This window comes from Periophthalmus magnuspinnatus, chromosome 24, assembly GCF_009829125.3.
Source record: "Periophthalmus magnuspinnatus isolate fPerMag1 chromosome 24, fPerMag1.2.pri, whole genome shotgun sequence".
NCBI lineage: Eukaryota > Metazoa > Chordata > Actinopteri > Gobiiformes > Gobiidae > Periophthalmus > Periophthalmus magnuspinnatus.
In genome coordinates, this window is record NC_047149.1 from 9,561,355 (window position 1) to 9,582,905 (window position 21,551).

A 21,551-nucleotide genomic window follows, 5' to 3' on the forward strand; every position below is an offset into this window, starting at 1 on the left:
CTCATTCAGTTTATTACCAATGCTAACTGCCTTATTGGTCATTAACCCTAGCAGATATCACTTTCACTGATAAGGCTGTGCGGACTCCAAGTGATCTAATAATGTCCCTGCGCTAATGAGAGCATATCCAGACAGATTTAGCACAAAGCTTTGACTCTTCGTTTTGTTCGGAGGAAAAAAAGCCCGAAAGGTGTGGAAAATGGAGAGACGCAGCAGATGCGGAAGGAGAGAGGGGCGCCAGGTCAGAGTAACAGGGAAGTGCAGTGCTCACATAATGAGACATGGTGTACAGGGGAGGCACTATAAACCTATTAGGAACAAAAACAGATATCTGGCTCACACTGGAGAGAAATAAAGAGGGAGAGATGGAGAGAGGGAGGGAGAAAGAGAGATGGAGAGCGAGAGAAAGAGTAAGACAGATATTTTGCGTCAACTCCAGCAGCAGTATAAATGAATGAAAAATAAGACAGAGACAGAAAGAGAGAGAGAGAGAGAGAGAGAGAGAAAGGGAGGGAAGGAGAGAGACGGCCATTTTACATCAACGCAAACAGCAGTACAAATGAATGAAAAATGAGACAGAGAGATGGAGAGAGACAAAAAGGGAGGGAAGGAGAGAGAGTGGGAGAGATAATGGGATGGTGAGAGAGATGGACATTTTATCAACTCACAGACAGCAGTACAAATGAAACGAGTTTGGGGGATTGTCTTGTATTATATGCGCAATCTATGAGGAAAAACAGCATGACAACTGAAATAATGTGAAGTGAATGATAACAATAAGAATACTGAACGCACACAGCTACGTTTTGTCAGCATTTGTTGTGATATTATGGATGGGCTCACTGTACTGGAGGAATAATGCCTTTTGTCTATAAATGTTGCCTAGCCTTTATGCACTGCTGGGCAAAACGTTAAATGCTGTGACACTGATCTATTGTTGTTGATATTTTTCTTTTCAATAATAAATAAGACTGGTATCAAATGTGGATTTTCTGAACACAATCCAGAGAGACTTTAAATCAGTGCCATTTGCCACAAAAATATGCAAATGTATTCCTCCAAACTCCTAAATCCGCTTCAAACCGCATGCTTTTACTCACAGGGCTGGCTGTAGACCTTTTAGTTTGAACATGACAAGCATATATTTGGCGATTTGAAATGATTGGATCTCAATAAAACAATTATTGAAAAAAAGGACATCTCATCTGTAAATTGTTGCCATAAAAATCACATACGTTATATAACTTATTGTATCAACCATAAGCAACAGTCATATTTCCTATACGGCCTCTCCCCTGGTTGCTACTCTCATATCACTGTTGAGGAAATTGTACTAAATCGATTCAACACACACACAGATGGAAGAGTAAACATGGGGGTGACAAGAAAACCATTTATCACCAAGTTTAAAGAAAGTTTCAGTCAGATAGGAATCTAAGTGCCCAAAAGAAATTGAACAAAGAATTTTACAGTTTTCTCAAACTTGTCTTTGGATTTAAACTGAGCATCAGTATTTATGGCTTGTTTGAAAATGTCCATCTTTAACATATATTATAATGTTCTGGGATATGGTTTTCATTTGAATAATTCTAACCTTTTGAGTGACAGCAAGTCAGTGCAATTCTGTATGTATCAGCACATGTGATTGAGTAGGGAAAGTGTTAAGGGGAAAAGTGTTCTCCCCTTAACCATAGGCTATATAAGTGGATATATAGCTAACCTGCTAGCCGCTAGGTTCCAAAAAGGAAGTAGGCATGGCTGCAGATTGGCTCCAATTGAAGAATCTGCACCCCTTTATGACTGCTGCTGTTAGGCTTCTCATTCTCACCTTAAAATGTTCAAAATAATATGCTTTGCTTTATCCTGGAGTTTATTTAGCTATTGTGCACTGTGTACCAGAACTGAAGAATGGATGAGCAGCAAAACGTCTTCACTCCTAAAAAAAATCTGGCAAAATAATTATATAAGTTTTTAAATGGATTTGATTGCCATTTTGGAATTGGGCTCTGGCTCTTTAATGCTAACAAGTTGTAACTGAAGTTAGCACTTCTGCTTTTTTGTCTTTGCTAACAGCAAGATGACAAAACAAACCATGGAGCTAAAGTGATTCAAAGTAGAGGCGATATCCATTTCATCTCACGTCAAGTATCTGCATGGTGTGCGTGGTGCATCTGTGTGTGTGTGGTGCACGTGTTGGTGCATGGTGCATCAGTGTGTGCGTGGTCCATCTGTATGGTGCATCTGTGTGGTGCATGTGTATGTGTGGTACATCTGTGTGGTGCGTGTGTGTGCGTGATGCACGTGTGTGTGCGTGATGCACATGTGTGTGCGTAGTGCATGTGTGTGCATGGTGCACGTGTGTGTGGTCCATCTGTGTGTCTGTGGTGCATCTGTGTGCGTGGTGCATCTGTGTGGTGGACCACCTCTGAGTGTGTGAGTGTTGTGCACAGCATTGCAGTTTAAGTGATGTTTCTGCGATATATCGTAAGTTCAAACATTCCTACGATTAACCTACTGTGGCCATAAAGATTTGCGGTAATTGGAAAACCGGTTAATCTTGATATCCCGACCTCAGAGGGAGGCTGAAATCCTATCAAAGAATCTGCTGCAGGGTCCCTATCCAAATTCAATCTCTCTGAAAAAAAGGATGAACTCTGAGGTAAGAAAAGCCCGTCTTTGTCACTAATCTGGCAGTGGTCAGGTCTGACAGTCAAAGCAGAGACTCTAGGATCAAATGATGGGATTTATTTTTTTCAATGAGGTACTTTCTCCTAATGCCCTACCACACGTGATGGATGAGGAGGGAGATTAAAATGCTTCACAACTGACAGAGAAAAATTATCACAATTTCCTTTTGATAATTGTTACACCAGGGCACTGAGAGTCCATTAAAATGAAAATGGTCTGACTCATCTTTGAATATTACCTCAGCCAAGAATTTAGCGCTTTTGAAAGCAATTACCCCTGAAGTGAGTAAACTTGAAACTCAAAGAAAATACCATGAGGTTTATTAATATAGCTATTTGCATGCTGTTACTAACAACTATCAACTGCTTTCCCATCCCTGCTCTGCATGGAAACTGGAAAGCGGGACATTCTGAAAATACAACAGTGAAATTCTATAATCCCAGATGGAGCAGACTTTCTACAGCTGAAAATGTAGATATTGCCAAAAAATTACAAGCCAGCACCAGTGGTCTGAAAAATGAAGAGAAATCTAATCCTAGTCTTATTATTTCATTCCTTGTATCCTCTGCCAATGCACTCTTTACACTACAACCCCAGTGCATTGTAAGCATTGTTATATGTGTTAAAAGCATCATCGAAGCTGTCAAATAATTATACTGTGATATTTGATATAACGGGCAAACAGACGGGCGTGCCATTTCCTCTACTGGCACACATTGTAGAGTTTACAAGAGCTTTATCGTAGAGCCAGGATTGCTGCTTAAAGACGGCTTCAAACAAGAATGGAAACGTGCCCGGCATTTTAATCCGGTTTGGAATTGTCTATAGTTCTGGAGCTATTCATGAGTAGGGAACACTCCAATTGGAAGCACTCTAACCACAAAAGAGTCGAGCCATGTTCTGTATTCATACTGTTGACACCAGAACAACAGCAATCAGACGTCAGCTTTCAACAGGTCACATCAATCAAACATACAGTGCTTATAGAGATAGACTGCATACTGGGAACCCACCTCTGCACTGCAGGGGGAGTTTGTGCCAAGTGAAGTTGAGCTACACTGATTCATCTGCTGCTCTTTGGAAGATCATAGGATTCAGAAACATAATTCCTTTGTTTATACCTTCCATTTTTCCTACAAAATATAAATGTGGAAATGTGTTTTTTCCCAAATCATGTATCTAGAAGTAGTAATATTACTGTATTGCAAGATTGTGATTGTAGTTTAAGGCGATGTCCAAATGTCCACCCTAGTCCCAAAACCCTTATTCTCTACATAGTCCCGCACTCTTTAGCAGACTATATAGTGCCCTCATTCACAGAGCAATTCAGACACTACTCAGGCCACGTGACTTTGACATCTGGGTGAAAAAAAAAGTCAGCTAAACGCTGCTAAAATGTGATTTCCGTCATAAATAATGATCAACGCTAATGCCAACAACTTTACACAGCAATGGTTTATTTAATAGTGTTTATTCATAGTCAGGATGAACAGTGCAATAAACCAGCACTTCTATCTGCTTTCACTCAGTTTTATTGTGTCCAGTTAAAGAACGGACGCTGTCTGCGTTTTTTTCCCCCCGACTCTCTCATGACATTGTGGTCTATATTGACCACTAATGCCCACTACTTTTCAAAGTGCATTTCGTGAAATTTTGAGTACAATACTTTTTCACTACTAATGGTGTCATTCGGACACCATTAAAAATGGTGTGACTCTTAAATAATGCTCTAAATAGGGAATAGTGTGGACATTTGGACAGTGTTTGTTCTATTATGGCTGACACTTATAATAACTACACTTTAATTAGCTTTAACAAAGTATGAATAAAGACTTAATTAAATTGAACATGTTTATTAAGAATGATTCAGGCTTAGTAATTAGAGATCGACCCCATGTTTTTTTTAAAGGGTGATGCCAATATGTTTTTAATCCAGAGAAACTGATGGCCGATAAACGTGATATTTTTGGGCCAATTGGATTATTTTCCCCAAATTACATTATTTAAAAATACTACAGACTCATCCACAAACCTGTTTACTACAAAGCGGATACAAGAGCTGCTTAGTCGGGTTTTGTGCATGTACTCTTTGCACTGAAGTGTTAAAATATAGTGTCATGCATATTCTTTAGCCATCTGGTTGGCCCAAATTAAATATTCGCTTCTTCAAGAGATTTAAGGCCGATAGCCGATATGCTTGAAAGTGCAACTATTGAGTAACTACACTAATCTGTATTAGTAACTAGTAACTACTTAATTAAGGGTTTAGGAGTTATAGGATTTGGGTATTAATTACGCTAGGTATGCTCTACTAAATAACTTTGTGTATAAAATAAATGACACACACAATGCAAATACCGAGTTGCTAAGTTGGATTTTGGATGTTTGGTTTCTGATGCCAGAGAGGCAGACACTAAGGCCAGAACAGCCACTGTGACAAACACATTGTTAAAATCAATCTGTCACCACTGCGCATGCCAAATCACTAATAGCTTCCCCTCAAAATTCAGAATAATCACCTAAATCTATTTTGTCAACCGGGCGAGAGGGGAAGTCCAGAAATATAGAACCGTATGTTCCCATTGTAAGAAATGTTTAATATTGAAAGGACTTCATTGTGCGATAATGACAGCCATACAGGAAGCTAAAGGATAAATGGTCGCTATAGTAGAGGCCAGACCCATGGTGGCATGAATGGTTAAGTGTTGAAGATGGAAAACAGCAGCTTCAAATACCCCCCAACCAGAGGCTCTGGTTGAGAGGTGATCAAGTGGGCGTTTGTCTGCTTCGGAATAAATAATGCGTCTTTATTCCGAGGATAATGTCGCAGACTACAGGGAAATGACTGTATGGCAATGGACAGCAACAATAGTCCAGTCAGAACGAAATTACCTCACTTCAAGACCATCCTCAACCAGTGTGGGGGAGAGGGAAGAGTTCATTTTATTTACAATGTGCAATAACAAGACCACTATGAGATATATGCGTTGGTAGAGGAAATATGTGGCTAAAAAGAGTAGCGTGGTTGACTATATAACCTCGCAGCCCTCAGGGAGCTTTGATCAGCGGTGAGAATAAAGGGGCAGACTGTGTGATCTTGGCTCAACCTAAAAAAATCTAATTAAATGTGCACTGACCTCCAACTGGCCTGATTTTAGGGCCAAGGTGCAAAGCTTTGAGGAATCAAGAAGATAAATCTTCTTTAACTGGGCATCATGGTAACATTATAGGGTTTAGACAACTTTTCAAAGATCAAATTAAAGCACTTTTAGCACATACTTTCAAGTTTTTTACAGCTACTTAGCCCACTGGACCAACCTATATTTTAGCCAACTAACCAAATGTCTTCATCAACCTTGACAAAAGAGCTTTGAAAGCGTTTATTCCAGAGTCAAATAGTTAATGGTTATTATCAGTATAACTGCGACTATAATTTTCAAGCATTTTGAAAAAATCAAAAAGCTGTGAGCAGTGGTGCATCTCGACTAATATGACTGAATTTGACCTGGATGTGTCACCTGCTTGTCTTCAAGGAGATGGATATGTTTGTGGTTAGCTACAAGTTAAATCACTACAAATTGGATTCAACATAATACATAATGTTTTTGTCTCTTCCTTTTTTAAGTGCACAGTTTGTATAGTCTGTAGTATACCTTGTGTACTGTAGCGGCTCAAAACAAAAGGCTGGAGTGACTGGTATTCTTATCTTAGGACACTTTTGCCTTCTGGGTAAGACACAGTGAATCATCTGTCTTCTCAAGTGCAATAATTTGCAAATTAATTTATCATTGGGTTTACGCCGGAAGATCCCAAGACCCCCTTCGGCTTGATTTCAAGGTAGACAAAGACAAAAATAGTATTAAAATTCAAGACTTGTCATCACTTTATGTAGCAGTTAATGAGAACACTTGAATTAGCGGTTTACCTCACTGTGCCCCCACATAATTTGTGCATCAAAACAAACTTTTTTGGTTTGAGGAAGACTTGGCTTTTGCTGCAGTGAAAGTTCCTGTGGTGCAATATGCTACAACATGATGTGTGCACTCATCTGTGCATGTCAGTTCACCCTCCAGTGATATATGGAAATGTATGAAGACTGAACCGCCAGCAGCACTGCATTTGAAGGAGGAAGTCCTTAAAAGTGATTTGTACTTACCAGCCCTTGGCAATAAAATAACCCGTTTAGCTGCCAAAAAGTTCTACCCAATTATGTCTTGTGAAGTTAATGAAACCATACTTAAGGGGGACATAAAGGGGACTTGTGCTTTTTTCAGGCACCTTTTTAAAAATATACATAGGTCACCCTTTTGCATTTTATTAATTGTAAATTGTAACGTAGAAATGGGTTTATTGACTTCTGTTCAAACCTGCAGGACTGGTAACAAAAGATTTTCATTTCTGTTTTTATTTTTGAAAAGTGGCTACGTAAAAGAACATACATGTCTGATGCAAAATCTGACTTTTCAAATAATTGCAAACACTTACAAGGATGTAGGCTGAGATAGGGGGTATGTAAAAACAGGAATTTTCTAAGCACTCAAGCCTCGAATGCATCACAATGCAGTATTACTCAAACATGCATAAATCAATAAAATCTGATGATGAGGCAACAATATAACAATAAAACAACAGCTAATTAAAGCTGATTTTGCATAACATGTCAACTTAAAATTCTTACTCTCATACTAAGTATTGATGGCATTACCTTTCTGGACGCATGGATATCAAAAAACGGCTTGGCTCGGACACTGAACGGCTCCTTGGTTTTGTCGATCTGTCCAGTCTTCATCTTTTCCATCCGAGGTGAAATGATCTCCTTCTCTATGCAAACTAACCGAATGTTGAAGTCACACTGACCAACGGGCTGCCCCTGCAATCACAAGAAAATACATTAGGATGAAGAGTTGTAATTAGGCTCACACAAAAGTAACCAGTTAAATCATAAGACTTACACTTAGGGTTGTCATAAGTATCAGATACTAATCAATACTAAAACTAATATCGACTAATAAGGCCACTAGGAAATATAAAAGAAAGTAATATAATTTAATGTTGAAAATCACAATTACTATTGTCTAAAGTGTTATCATCAATTATCATTTGGGTATCAAAATTGGTATAGAGTATTGAGTGTATTTGAAACAGAGTCTGAAATGTTAGTATTGTGACAACACTACTTACCCTTAAGCTGTCACAATAATTACTATATTGATTTAGTTCATGATAGATGGAACAATAATTTCTCTTGGTCAATATTTATCGTTGGTACTTTTTCTTTGTACTAGGAGAAAATTTTTGTTTGAGCTGTAAAAGTTTGACTTTTTTATGACTTGACTTTTTTATGATTAATTACAGAAACAAACTAAAGTATTTCATTATTCCATTCTTGTGAGCTTTAAGCCATATTATAATGGTGTTACCTCCTCAATATAATAGTCTACATCTGCAAAGCTCAAAATGTTCTATTACACCTTGGAATGTAGAGCCAGTTATTTAGTTATGAGCTCTCTTTACCTTTAGTTCAGAAGCGATTGACAAATCAAGGGCTGAAATAATCCAAATGATTCTAGTGAAGGTGACGTTTAAAAACACAGTAGAGCACTTCCTGTGTTACCACATATGTAAGTTTTCTGTGTTAAACATGTGCAAGTGAAACAAAACAAACCTCCAGGTATGATTTTAATGAGGAAACAACATTGTAACAGATCAGAAAATAGCGTAATATGGACCTTTAAAAATAAAGTGCATTTAGAATAATTTTTGGTAAAGCCAATTAGTTTCATTATTATCGTTTATTATCTACGTTTTCTTCAGTAAAATATCGCACATTAAACATCGTTTTCGTGACAGACCTATTTTGTTTGTGTTAACTGCATGTGGATAAAACATAAGTGCTGCATTTTAGACAGTAATGGATGGAGGTCTGGGTTGAGGAGACTACTTGGGGACTGTTTGTATTCTACATGGACGTCTTGGGAGCAAAAAACACTTATCTGTTGAAAGATTTCTGTGGAGTGAGAGAAAAGTACAGTTTTGTTAAAGTGGACAAAGAGCTAGATATAATCATGTGTCCTCTAAAGGTCCTTTAGTGCTGAAAATAGAACTAAAACACATCTTTGTTTGCCTGAGGAAAACCTTTAATGATAAATAAGAGTCACTATGTCAACTCTGTAATTCATAGTGAAGTTATAGTTTAAAAGCAACATGGTGGGGTAAATGCTTGGGTCAGTGAGAAAGAGAACTTTTGTACGTCCAGTAATTTATTGGAACTTCAGGAGAGATGGTGAGATATGGATTTTAGTTTATGTATTTATATATTATATATATACATTTATATATCATATATTCGTAAAAATAATAAAATGCATTTATTTGGGATATAAAGTCAATTTTCCAGTCTGCTCAAAAAGACATCTGACGCAGTGAGGACAAATTGGGGATGACACATTGGCACAGACAGACTGGGGCAATGCAGAAAAAATAGCAAAACTATTATGTAACTTTACAGCTCCTATCTTTATGCTCAAGCTCCACATTAGTTAACCTAGTCCTGTGACTTTCAGTGAAATCGTGCTTTAGTCAGCCCTGTTTCACAAATAAGCCTTGATTCAGCCAAAATTTATATTTTTTACTTTTAATTTTAAGGTTTTCAATGAAAAGCGTACTTGTGCATTTTCTCATCTCAAGTGGTATTTGCTTTGAACTGTTTGAGAATTACTGGCCAGATCAGCAGACATTGGAAACGAATCTACCAAACAACTATTTAACCAAAGCCAGTGACACTGATGGGACTCAAATGGCTTCAAATTATCTTGGGCAAAATTCTAATATTTCACTGCATCGGGACAGGTTACTTTTCCACAAGACTGAAGCACTAATTCTCGGATCCATTTTGCTGGAACAACAGCTGGTCTGTCCCACACAGTGTACTCCATCTGGCCCATGTCTGTGTCATCGGGACAGAACGCCGCGTACGTGTGGGTGAATCAAGGCATGTGCTGGTCAAGTCTGTTTAACGCAAAACACCACAATTACACACTGCATATTACTGTTATTATGACATTTTCCCTGGGAGCTAAGCGGCTATCGCAAATGCTAAATGATCCACGATGACGGAAACCTCTTTGTTTTTGCAACAGAGGCGGCTGTCTCTTGCTCATCAAATTATTGTTGGCAGCATCAAATCTGTCGATTTCATCAACATTACTGAGATCTGCAGCAAGACCCAAAAAAAACATGAGAAAACAGAGTATTGACTGCAGATTTTTGTAATGGGAAAAAGTAGACCATTTTTATATTTGTGACTATAATTGCCCAAGTAACAGTTTGTAGAGCTTGTAGTAATAATAGTTGTGAATAATTACTGTACAATTATTTATTTCTTTGCCAAGACCTGTCCATATTAAAGAAGGTCTGTAGTAGTTATAGTGTAAATATGCCCGATTATAGCAGAGTAGTGTTCTGACAATACTAAAATTTCAAACCCAATTTTGATACTCAATAGATTCCGATGCCATGATGATAATAATAATTAAAAAAAAACAAAAAACACTTTTACTTTAAGACAATAGAATGTCATTTTGAACCTTAAATGGTAGTACTTTCTTTTATATACCATACAGTCTTATAGCTCACCTCACCTCAGTTGTTCAGGTAGGTTCCATAGTGGTCCATAAGCAGATACTAATCTGTGTGGTGTTTTACGTGTTCCAATAGAGCTCAAGATCACTCAAGATCATTCTAAAGCTATTCAGGAAAGACTCATTTCTATCCTGTTGATGTGACTTTTTGGTATTGATTCAAATTTGTTCAAATTAGTATAGAGTTTCGATATTAGTTTTAGTATAATAACTCTATAGCAAAAGTGCTAGTTTCCATCTATAGGCAGGTAGCACAATTGCAAAAGATTACAAAACATTCTCTCTATCTCTATTCTCATTATCTATGTTTACTCTTATTACAATGAGATTTTGAAGTGACAGTACTTCCTGACTCTCTAGACCACTTTGTATTTTGCAGCAGAAAACCTTGGTAAAAGATGAGAAAAAGAAGTGTACTGTGCTTTTGGACACTTGGACACAGCCTGTAGTGCAGATTGCTTCTTCAGTTCCTATACTCTTATACCGACCCAATTTCACAAGCTCCGCAGAGAGAGACAGAGGCAGAGGCAGCTCACCTTGAACAGATTGACTGCGCATTGATTGAATATTATAACAGCTCTGTGGTTCTCTATTACAAGTGTCAATCACCGAGGCCGTCTGGTGAGAAACATTCATCAGCCCAACACAGCACGACACAAATATAAGGCACCGCTATTGTTATCAATGCACACTTCAGTACAAATATCCTGTAATGGAGATGAGTGGTCAGGGAATAACACCGTAATAAACAATAGGTCTGAATAATAGAAAATTTTGAAGTGTGATATATTCCATCCATCCATTTTCTTCCACTTATCCGGGGCCGGGTCGCGGGGGCAGCAGTCTAAGCAGGGACTCCCAGACTTCCCTCACCCCGGACAGGGGTGACAGCTCCTTCGGTGGGGCCCCAAGACATTCCCAGGCCAGCCGAGAGACATAATCCCTCCAGCGTGTCCTGGGTCTTCCCTGGGGCCTCCTCCCGGTGGGACATGCCCAGAACACCTCCCTAGGGAGGCGTCCAGGAGGCATCCTAAGCAGATGCCCGAGCCACCTCAACTGGTTCCTCTCGACGTGTAGGAGCAGCGGCTCTACTCCGAGCTCCTCCCATGTGACCAAGCTCCTCACCCTAGCCCTAAGGGTGCACCCGGCCACCCTACGGAGGAAACCCATTTCAGCCGCTTGTATCCGCGACCTTGTCCTTTCGGTCATTACCCAAAGCTCATAACCATAGGTGAGGGTAGGAACGTAGATTGACCGGTAAATCGAGAGCTTTGCCTTTGGACTCAGCTCCTTCTTTACCACAACGGACCGATACAACAACCGCATCACTGCAGACGCTGCACTGATCCGCCTGTCAATCTCACGCTCCATCCTTCCCTCACTCGTGAACAAGACCCTGAGATACTTGAAGTCCTCCACTAGAGGCAAACCACCTTTTTCCGGTCGAGAACTAGACAGTGCACCAACCGGGGACTCCGTTGTTCTCCTGAGTGACTTCAATGCCCATGTGGGTAATGACAGTGACACTTGGAGGGGCGTGATTGGGAGTGCGATATATTGATGAAGTAAATATAGACAATAGATGATAATGATAAACTGGATTTATTGCTCAAAAGCACCTAGAAAAACAGGCATTTTGACTGTGAACAGGGTTGCCTCTCCACAGATATGACCTGTAAATTGGCCTGGTCTGGTCTCCATGATGATAGCAAGCTTTAATGCCGAAGCAATAACATTTACATAGAGAGAAGCAGCGGAACCTCCACCAGAAAAATGACACAATGAAACACTTAAGTAGTTAGTTCGTATCTATAATGTATCATAGAAGTTCATGATTCAAACTTCTACAACATAATTCTCAACAGAAACATAACCAAAATTTTCCCACTAGTACAAAGAAAAAGTCCCCGCAATAAATACTGACCCCCAAAAATATTGTCCCATCAGTCACGTATTGAACAATAAGTCGATATAGGCCAACTAGACAATACACTTTTGCCATTGGAACTTTTAACTGTAGAATCTCCATTTATGAAGGATTTACTGACAGCTTCTTAGGGAGCAAGGCTACAGATCATCACAGTATTTAGACAGATACTACCAACTTTACCAAACTGCCAAAAATATACACAAATGACTGCTTTGGTTAAATAACCATCTTGCCTAAATGTGGCATAATCAACTATTGCTCAACTGTACAACTTGCATGTGAAAGGTGAGAAATCTGACCTGCCCTGAACATAGCATTACATAATGTGGACCTATATATAACCTAAATCTGCATTAAAAGTTAAACAAGAGTGAATAGCTTTAGGAGACAAGGCTTGAAACCTGAAGGACATTGTCAGAGAAATATGTAAAAATATGCACAACAAAACACTGCAACAATTCAGCGTATGATATAGTGTATGCATCTCTGTGTGACATAAACAACATTAGAATAAGCTTCCCCTGGGACCATAACCAGTCTTTAATCCTATCCAACACAAGCACAGTGTACAAGCTGCATACACTTGAGAAACAGAAACGTGACATAATGTAAGTGTCTTTTTGTAGGGCTGTACCTTTCCATTTGATTTATATTTCTATCATATGTGCAAATATTGGCTGTATCTGTGACATCAGGGATTTTTTTCATAAACCGGTGTAGGAAAAAAATCCAAGTTACTTTGGATTGAGTTTTAGTTTTTAGTGGAAATAGATGAGCAATGGAGCTAGTAAAAAAAGTGAACTTAAATAGATAAACAGAACTTTGCTCAAATTTGAGGGCTTTGCTATAGATTTCATGATATTGATGTGGGGCAAATATTAGCCACACAGCAAAAAGTACATTGGCATCGGCTGAAAAATGTATTTTAATAGCTTATTATACTGGTTTAAATTATGTAAGGATCTTATTCAGTCTAGTGTACATCTTGCAGGACAAATGGAAAGGCTTTCATCAAGAAGAGTTATGATTAAGTAGACAAATACATGTATATTCATGACTAACACAATATTCTGCTGAACACTGAAAACACAAAGATTAGAGTGAAGTTTTCCCCCTAAAGGCAATAAATGTAACTTCACATAACTTAAGAACAACAAAAAGAATAATAGTGCTGCGCCATCTTATTATTTTCCTGTTTTTAGGCATCGTGCATTTTTAGTTGTTCCGCCTGAATGCTCCAAGTAAAACCCCACGTCAGAGCCCGCCAAGTTCTGCTGACGACACCATTTCTCCGTAACCTTTAAATGTTAAGATGTTACATCAGCCAGATTTGGGCTTAAATGAGGGAAAACGTTGACTAGCAAAAGGTTACTGATGGTTATTAGCGCATTAGGGAGCAGTAGATGCGCGTATGACAGCAGCCGGTGGTGGGATGAGACGACACAAGAGCTGGAGTGCGTCAGAGGTACTTCAGAGGGAACAAAGTGATGATTCTACAAGGACTATTCTTAGAGAGGGAGCCCTGCGTCGTCCTGAGTCTGTGGGAGCGCATTTGTGTCTGCTTAAAAAGTACAGCTGCAAAATGTACGTAATGGTGCCACCTCTGATAAGGTCTATGCTGATGTAGGTAGGTAATGTTGTGCTGTAGTTTGAGACTTCTTGTCTTAAGAAACTAAGCAGTTGATATGTTGAGATGGCCATTTTGTTTGTTTGAAGTATGCAGTATTCAAAATCTCCTAAAACAGGCATAACTTCACTGGTCCAAGAGAAGTAGGGGGAAAAATCACTCATATTCGTCACGTACATAGGTTATTGGCCCTCTTCACAGTAGGGTCGGGAGATATAGAAAAATAATAATTGTGATTTATTTCCCTATATGACTTTCAATCCTAATTTCAATTCAGTTTTAATGAAATTGTCCATTGTTGTTTTTCTTCCAAAGTTGGAACTAACTCTAAACTGCATGTTTTTACTGGCAGAAGATTGGCTGTAAAACTAACAATTAACAACACCCAATCTTATCATTGATAATCTTGATTCAATAAAAATGTGATTATTGCACAGACCTACTGAAGAAGATGTTTTTCCAAAGCATCCAACTTCCAAAAATATTGGAGAAAAAAAAGTGGAGAATGACATCTAAAGTCACCACTAGCCTGGAGGATAGAATACACTGCCTGGCCAAAAAAAAAAAAGTCACCACATGGATTTAACTAAGCAAATAAGTTGGGGTTGTTGCAGTTGGTCAGATCTAGGTTCAGCGACAGTCTGTGCTCAAAGAATGAGGTCAGCTGATTACCAGAATATACTGAATGGCCAGATTATCCCATCAATGGATTTTTTCTTCCCCGATGGCACGGGCATATTCCAAGATGACAAAGGAATATCAGGCTCATATTGTGAAAGAGTGGTTCATGAGTGGAGAGTGGAGCATGAGACATCTTGTGTGCCGTAATCAAAGCTAAAGGTGGTCCAACTAAATATTAGTCACCACCAAAAAAAAAGGTCACACACTTTTTTTTTTTTTTGGCCAGGCAGTGTACCAGCTTGCTTTCAAAACCAAAATTAAGGACATAAGCAATTAACGCAATGTCCATCAATGCTGACGGGTCACCCACACAGAGCAGACAGTGACTGATGCTGACAGGCGACAGACTTCACCCTCCAAGCCCTCCAACAAGTAAACTTTGAAACTGTCAACGTACAGCTGGTCCATTACCGTATAATGGTAAAACTAAATACATAGGACTGTAGTTGTTGACTGTAGTAGTTGTTTAGGTGATTCATCAGCCTGCTGATTCTTAGTCAGCCAAACGTATTACTAGTTGACTAATAACGTTTTTAGAATTACATGGACCACAGCAAAAAGTTAGATGAAGTTTTGGGAGTGACTGGGCAATCTAATCTATCTTTTCACTTTTGCCAAGACCTGCTTCTTTTTAGTCAATTAAAGAATGCACAGGAGATGTCTTTGGTCAACTACAGATCTACTAATACATGTGAAATACAAGTTTAATTTTGGAAGGAAATTATGACTATAGAAAACAAAGAGGATATAGACCTCCCATAATTTCATTCCCTTAAATTTAAAACAATGGTCATTTTAAAAAAATGCAGACTGGACAGAATTAGGGGTGGACAATATTGCCGAAAATTATTATACAAGTATTTTTGGTAACAATAATGGTGTTTGTTTTTTTAGATTCATTGAGATATTTGAAGAATTTTAATTAACAATACACCCGTTACTACCCCCCACCACTACCACCATCACTATCTCCTGTTTTTTTTGTACTTTTCAACTTTTTTCCACAAACTGTAACTTAACTGATGTAAACCTTTTATAAATATTTACTACAGGTACTATCCCACCTAAAGTAATACTTTAGGTGGGAAACATGAAAACCTGCCATATGAACTTTAACCCCCATTAATTATGCCATTTCTAATCCCTCATTGAGTGAAATACTGTTACTTTCCTAGTGACTCTTCCATAGGCAAAGGTAAACTGGTGTTGGTGTGTGGTGGGTGGTGCCAGAGAGCAGAGCAGCGCAGATAATGGAGAAGGCCAATACTGTGTGCGGCCTGGATCAATGTGGCAGTGATGGCCCGGGGAAGAGGGGGAGGGCAGTGGCTGTACCTCCCCAAGACAGTCCCCGCGCCACTGGAGGTCCTATCGACCTACTCGCCTGTGTGATCCTCCCATCAATAAAGAGAGAGAAGGAAGAAATGCTCAAATGGACATTAGTTTTTTTCTTAGTTCCTCATATATTTACATGGGTGTTACAGAGCCTACATTTTTGCGTTTCATTATTATCAATGTGGTATCAAAATCAGTATCAAGCTAGTAGTAACATTAGGGCTTGGATGATTTGGGAAAAATAATTGTGATTTTTCTGACAAGCATTTATAAACTTGCCAATAAGACCAAAGTACGAAATGATAAAGTATTCCAAGGATTCCAGGTGTGTGAGATCAGGAAGACTGGATATTTTGTTTGTGGAGAAAATGATGGTACTTCAGGAATTGCTGCCTTTGAGAATTACTATTCAGATTGCGATTTCAATTCAATTATGGTTAATCTTGCCGCCATTATTTCAATTACAATCGTATTTGAAATTTCAGTATTGGTGTGACAGTATAAGAAACAATAATCTGGCCACTAGAGGGCCGGAGGCAGTGTGAAAGACTACGTGTACCAAATGCAACAAATATGAGGAACTAGCAGCATGATTCAGTTCTAAAATCAATTATTCTAACATGTGAAATTCAATTTGGTACAGCATATTAGAATTTGGATTCAGACTGGCATTTTTAATCAAACAAAAGCAAGTAGTTCACCATGTTCTTGTAGATGTTAAAAGACGGGGACTGAAAAGTGAAAAATAATGGTTTTGTGTGTATAATTTGGCGTTCATTTCTAAAGCAGAGCAGCATTTGAGGATTTTGACAGTGGCTGTGCTGGAGCGAGTGTGTCCTCTGCGGTCTGCGTGTTGGCCGTTAGCAGCATGCAGATGAGCTGAAGGGAGGAATTCATTTACAGTTTGGAGAAGTGTTAGCAATTAACAGCCTTGTAACGCTGTCCTCAGGCTGTTCCCAAGAAAACGGCCACGTCAAAATAATGCCGAGGATTGGAGCGATTCTGCCGCCCACGGACAATATTAAAGCAATTTGACACGCGCAGATGCACAGGGGCAATTATCAACGGCCTTGCTTATGGTGTGGTAATAAAGTCATCAGTTCTGTGTCAAGTCGCTGCTATGACATCAATAGAAATGTTTAAAGTTCAGTTTTTACAATATTAAAAAATGGAAATTAGATAAATATTAACATTATTATATTAACATTTGAGCCTAAGCGAGCAAAGCACTTAATCTGTGAAAACATGTGCTTTCCTTTTTCCATTGCTTTTTAAAGAATAGCATTATAACTAGAATTATATTACAGTACATTATAGAGGGGGTATTATGCAAAATCTACTTTCTGGGGCTTTCTACCATGTTATTTCCTCAACAAGAACATGCCCGACACGGTTTTATATGTCATCCATGCTAGTGATCTCTCCCTGGGGACTGTTCAAACCCTCCTTACGGTTAGAAAAAATAAAAATATGTCCAAAACTCACCATACAAGCCTACGTCATTTTTCATCAATACACAAAATCATGACACAAAACAACATACTAAAACGTCACAAATCTGATGTGATGTGCAGTAGTTTCATTAGCGGGATGCAAGCTGACTGAGACACTCCCCCTTCAGAGTGCCATCACAACGCAAACTCAACTGAAACAAAATAAACATTTTAATATGTTGTTTTCTGCAATTTCAAAATAATAAAAAGTAAACATGGTGATCTAAATACCTATGTCATGTGTTAAAAATGAATACCCCCTAGAAGTGCAAAACTCGTCTTTAATGATGAGATGTGATTTAAAATGGTCAATGGGTGTTTTGATAAAAGCATGTGCATCCGACAACAACATATTGTAAGTTCAAATCTCTCCAGTGTGATGTTGGCTATGTAAACCTTGTGTTGAGTCCAGGCAGGAGTGCAGAGTGGAGCAGATGCGTGACATGCTGCCGGGTCAGAGCGAGCTTCAGTCTGACAAAACCCTGTCATCACACAGGAGCACAGAGCTGCCTGAGATAACCTCAACGGAGCCCAGGCACGGATTGGATTTTCAGGTTTGAGAGAAATCTAATCCCAGCCCACATCAGTCTCCTCACACACAAAGCAAAGCTCGTTCAGATGATCAGGAAGGCTCAGGGAGGCAAAATGTCTGCTTTCAAACTTAACAAGGTCATTCAATAGAAATCTAAAACTGCGTTTAGCTACAGTAACGGCTGCGACATTTGTTTGTTACACTGACAAATATTACTCATTGTGTTATTCTGATATTCTACAGCTAATAAAATACCATACAATAATAGTAATAGTAGTTCATCAGTTTCCAAATCAAACTATTTCTAAAAGCCATTTTCATTTCAAGATTAGCTTTTACAAATTGAGTTTCTATCTTTCATATGCAATTTAAAAATGCTCCACTCTCCAGTACAGACACAATGATGTAGCTATGAGAACATAATGTGCCATTTCTGTCCACTGTCCAGTTTGGAGACTACTTTTATGGGGTAACATGTTTGAGCTAAAATTGCATACAATGATGGCAGACATTCACAGCTTTTGCAGTTGTGAGAGGGCAGTGGGAGGCTACAGTGGACTACAGGAGGGGTCAAGCAGAGGGCACAGTGGAGGAGTTCAGAGGTAAGAATGACAGTGATTCAGATTGTTTGGTTGAAAAATTTGGATTTTTGAAAATGTATTGTAAACATATATACAGAAATATGCTGGGGTTGCACATTAGCAATCCAAAGACTTCTCTGAAATGTAAGAATAAAAAGTTGAGAACAGTGACTAGCCACTCAAAGGGTAACAATGTGGCATGTGAGTTTGTAATTGATCAATATTTGAAATAGCCAATAAACTCACAGCTAAAAGGGGATGCTCCCATGACACGTCCACTTAAACAAGGAAATGGCAGTATAAACATAAGGCGGGGCAATGGACAAAATAACTCATCAAGATTCTTTTCCTAATTGATTGATCATGAGTTTATTTTATTTCAGTCTGTTATCTCAAAGAGCTGATTAAACTTTTAACTTAAAAAAAAAACAATAAAAAAGAAAGAATATTAACTCTCCATCTCAATTTGATTAGAAGCACTACAGAAAACAGAGCTAGCTCATTTTAAAGAGTTTGCAGTGGTCCGAAGTTATTCCTCACTACCTTATGCATTCTGAGCATTCTAATTATTCACCACGATGAGTTTATAAGCACTTTTCACAACTTTCAGAGGCAGAGTTTTGCTTTGACGGTAACGCTAACAACAACTAGCATGCTAACGTGCACTTGTATGGGCAACAATGGCTCAGTCGGTAGACCGTCTGTCCACTGATCCGAAGGTTGGCGTGGGATTCCACTTCCCACAAATGAATGCTGTCGTTATGGCTCTTAACCCATCTTGCCCCCAGTGTTTGTGTACACTGGTGCATGAATGTGTGTGTGAATGGGTGAGTGGGTCTTTGATGTAAAGTGCTTTGAATGCCTTGAAGGTGGAACAGCACTATAAAAAAATGTGACCATTTACCATTTCCAGATAATCGGACAATAAACCGTTTTATAATTAGATGCAAACAGCTCAAGTAGTTGTTATAGTTGTAGCTTGACCTCAAGAGCTAATCATACAATATATCTGTACTGGGTTAAGACATTTTTTCCATAAATTCATGGGAAAAAATCTGATACAGGGCCTTCAGCCAACCTAAATTTATCTATAAAATTCTAAACAATGTATACAGAGCAATTTATATTTTGTTTATTTCCCTTTCACATCCATAGACCATTAGCTTTTAGCACTTGTTCCATGTACTTTTGCGATCTCATTTCCAGAGTAGGTCACAGAATAGATAACGAGATGTAGAAAGGCCAGGACACTCACATTGAATTTGATGATGTCGTAGATCAGGTAGCGAGGCACCGGCTGACCGTTCACCTTGTCAATGATCATTTCCTACAACACAAACAGGAAAGTCGGGTCAAGGCTTCATAGTATGCAGATGGACGTAAGGGTTCAGAATGGGCCTGCAGATTGGACAGGAAATCAGACACACACATATACTGTAATTATTTTATCAATCTGAGTTAGATTGACAGTGTAATAAAAAGAATCCTGAATTAACCTGTTGGTGTGGGCTGAATGATGGAGAAAAAATAATACATCGCTTTTCTTTTAATATATCCATGACAATATTCAGGCAATTTTATGGAATTTCATCATAATGCGTAATGCGACAAAACCCTGTCTTGTCTGAAGTTGTAGCAGTACAAAAACTCAATAGTTAAAAAAAAAATTAAAAAATTTTTTTTGTTATTTTTAATTTGAACTTTTCCTTATAAGCATTTTGGGTATCACTTCGTAATAACTACACATTTAATAGCCTAAACCATAAACAAACAATTTGAACAACTGAAAATGTACAAATATTTTATTAAGTATGCTTCAGGCTTAAAACCTGCGTCCTTACTGTGAGTGAGCTTGTGTCTCCACAAACCTTGCTCTAAATTTGCCTCGAGCAGAGCCTCCATGGTTCCAAGGAAATGCTTTGTCTTCCACAGTATGGCATATAACCTACCCATCTCTATGTAGAATGTTCCAGAGTATGGTTTTAACTTTCCATTTCCATGGAATCATGCATGTGATGTGCCATTTCCAGAAAGTTACATACTGTACCTTTAATTAATATTCCTAACTCCTAACCTCTCCATCAAATACTAAGCCTGAATTGTTCTTAATAAACTATTTGTTCCTCATGCATTAAGTCTTTGTCTATGATTTATTAAGGCTAATCAAGGTACATTTATCATGTTCTATAACTCAACTGATTGCCCATCATAGCCTTATCACAAAATCTAACTATTCCAACATATCTAGTCTTTCATACACATCTATGTATCTCTAATTCAAAGGCAATCCTGCGTAGTGGCACAGAGGGAGGGGCCTCTCTTGGGGACATACAGTACTTTGAAAGATGCCTGGAGCGGTGAGGAGGAGCTGGTGTGAGCATGTGTGACTAGCACAAGCAGAAATAGCAGCACATCTATTATGCAGAGCTCTGGAGTCGAGTCAGGTGCAGCATCGGGACCATAAAGCATGACTGTTACAACAGGAAATACTACTAATGACATACACAAAATAGCCTACGCTCAGGTGATTAGACATTTAGTGAGACAAGATGTTCTTCTGTCTTTTCAACGCATCAATTATTCAGGACAAGGTGAAATGCTGAGAAGCAAAAGTGAGTTTCAGGTTATAGTGTCATTTTTGTTTTTTTTAAACGACATTGGATTTTTAAACTTTAATGTTGTTTTGACTGAGCCCTGACCAAAAAGTAGACAATAGCCTTAGGATAAAACTACCAGTTAGAATGTAACTTAACCAAAAAAAAATGTAGTTATTACCAGTTATTTGCTGGTGAGGTTGAAATGAAGAGAATGAGCAGAGAAAACGAAAGTAGCAAAACTATGCAGTAAAAGGGCTGTTATGGCCATATTCTACAAGTAAAAAGCTCCAACTGACAGGCCATTTTGTGACAAAGTGTAATCATCACAATTCATTGATTCAACTGATTAACTGCAAATGTTTTATAGGTAGTTCTAGATATTTTTTTCTACCAACATCTCATGAAACAACAAGAACATAAGCATTAGAATTCATTAAAGGTGCTTTATAT

General features: G+C 38.5%; 1 protein-coding gene across 1 annotated transcript in view; it reads right to left on the bottom strand.

Annotated features, from left to right (window-relative positions):
- rngtt (RNA guanylyltransferase and 5'-phosphatase) overlaps positions 1 to 21,551 on the bottom strand; it is a 131,845-nt gene that overhangs the window by 70,826 nt on the left and 39,468 nt on the right. Inside the window, exons 10-11 of the mRNA XM_033991028.2 lie at positions 19,760 to 19,831; positions 7,394 to 7,558 (exon numbers count right to left, since the gene is read on the bottom strand). Of these exons, the coding sequence (XP_033846919.1) occupies positions 7,394 to 7,558; positions 19,760 to 19,831 (237 nt within the window). The remainder of the gene's footprint in view (positions 1 to 7,393; positions 7,559 to 19,759; positions 19,832 to 21,551) is intronic.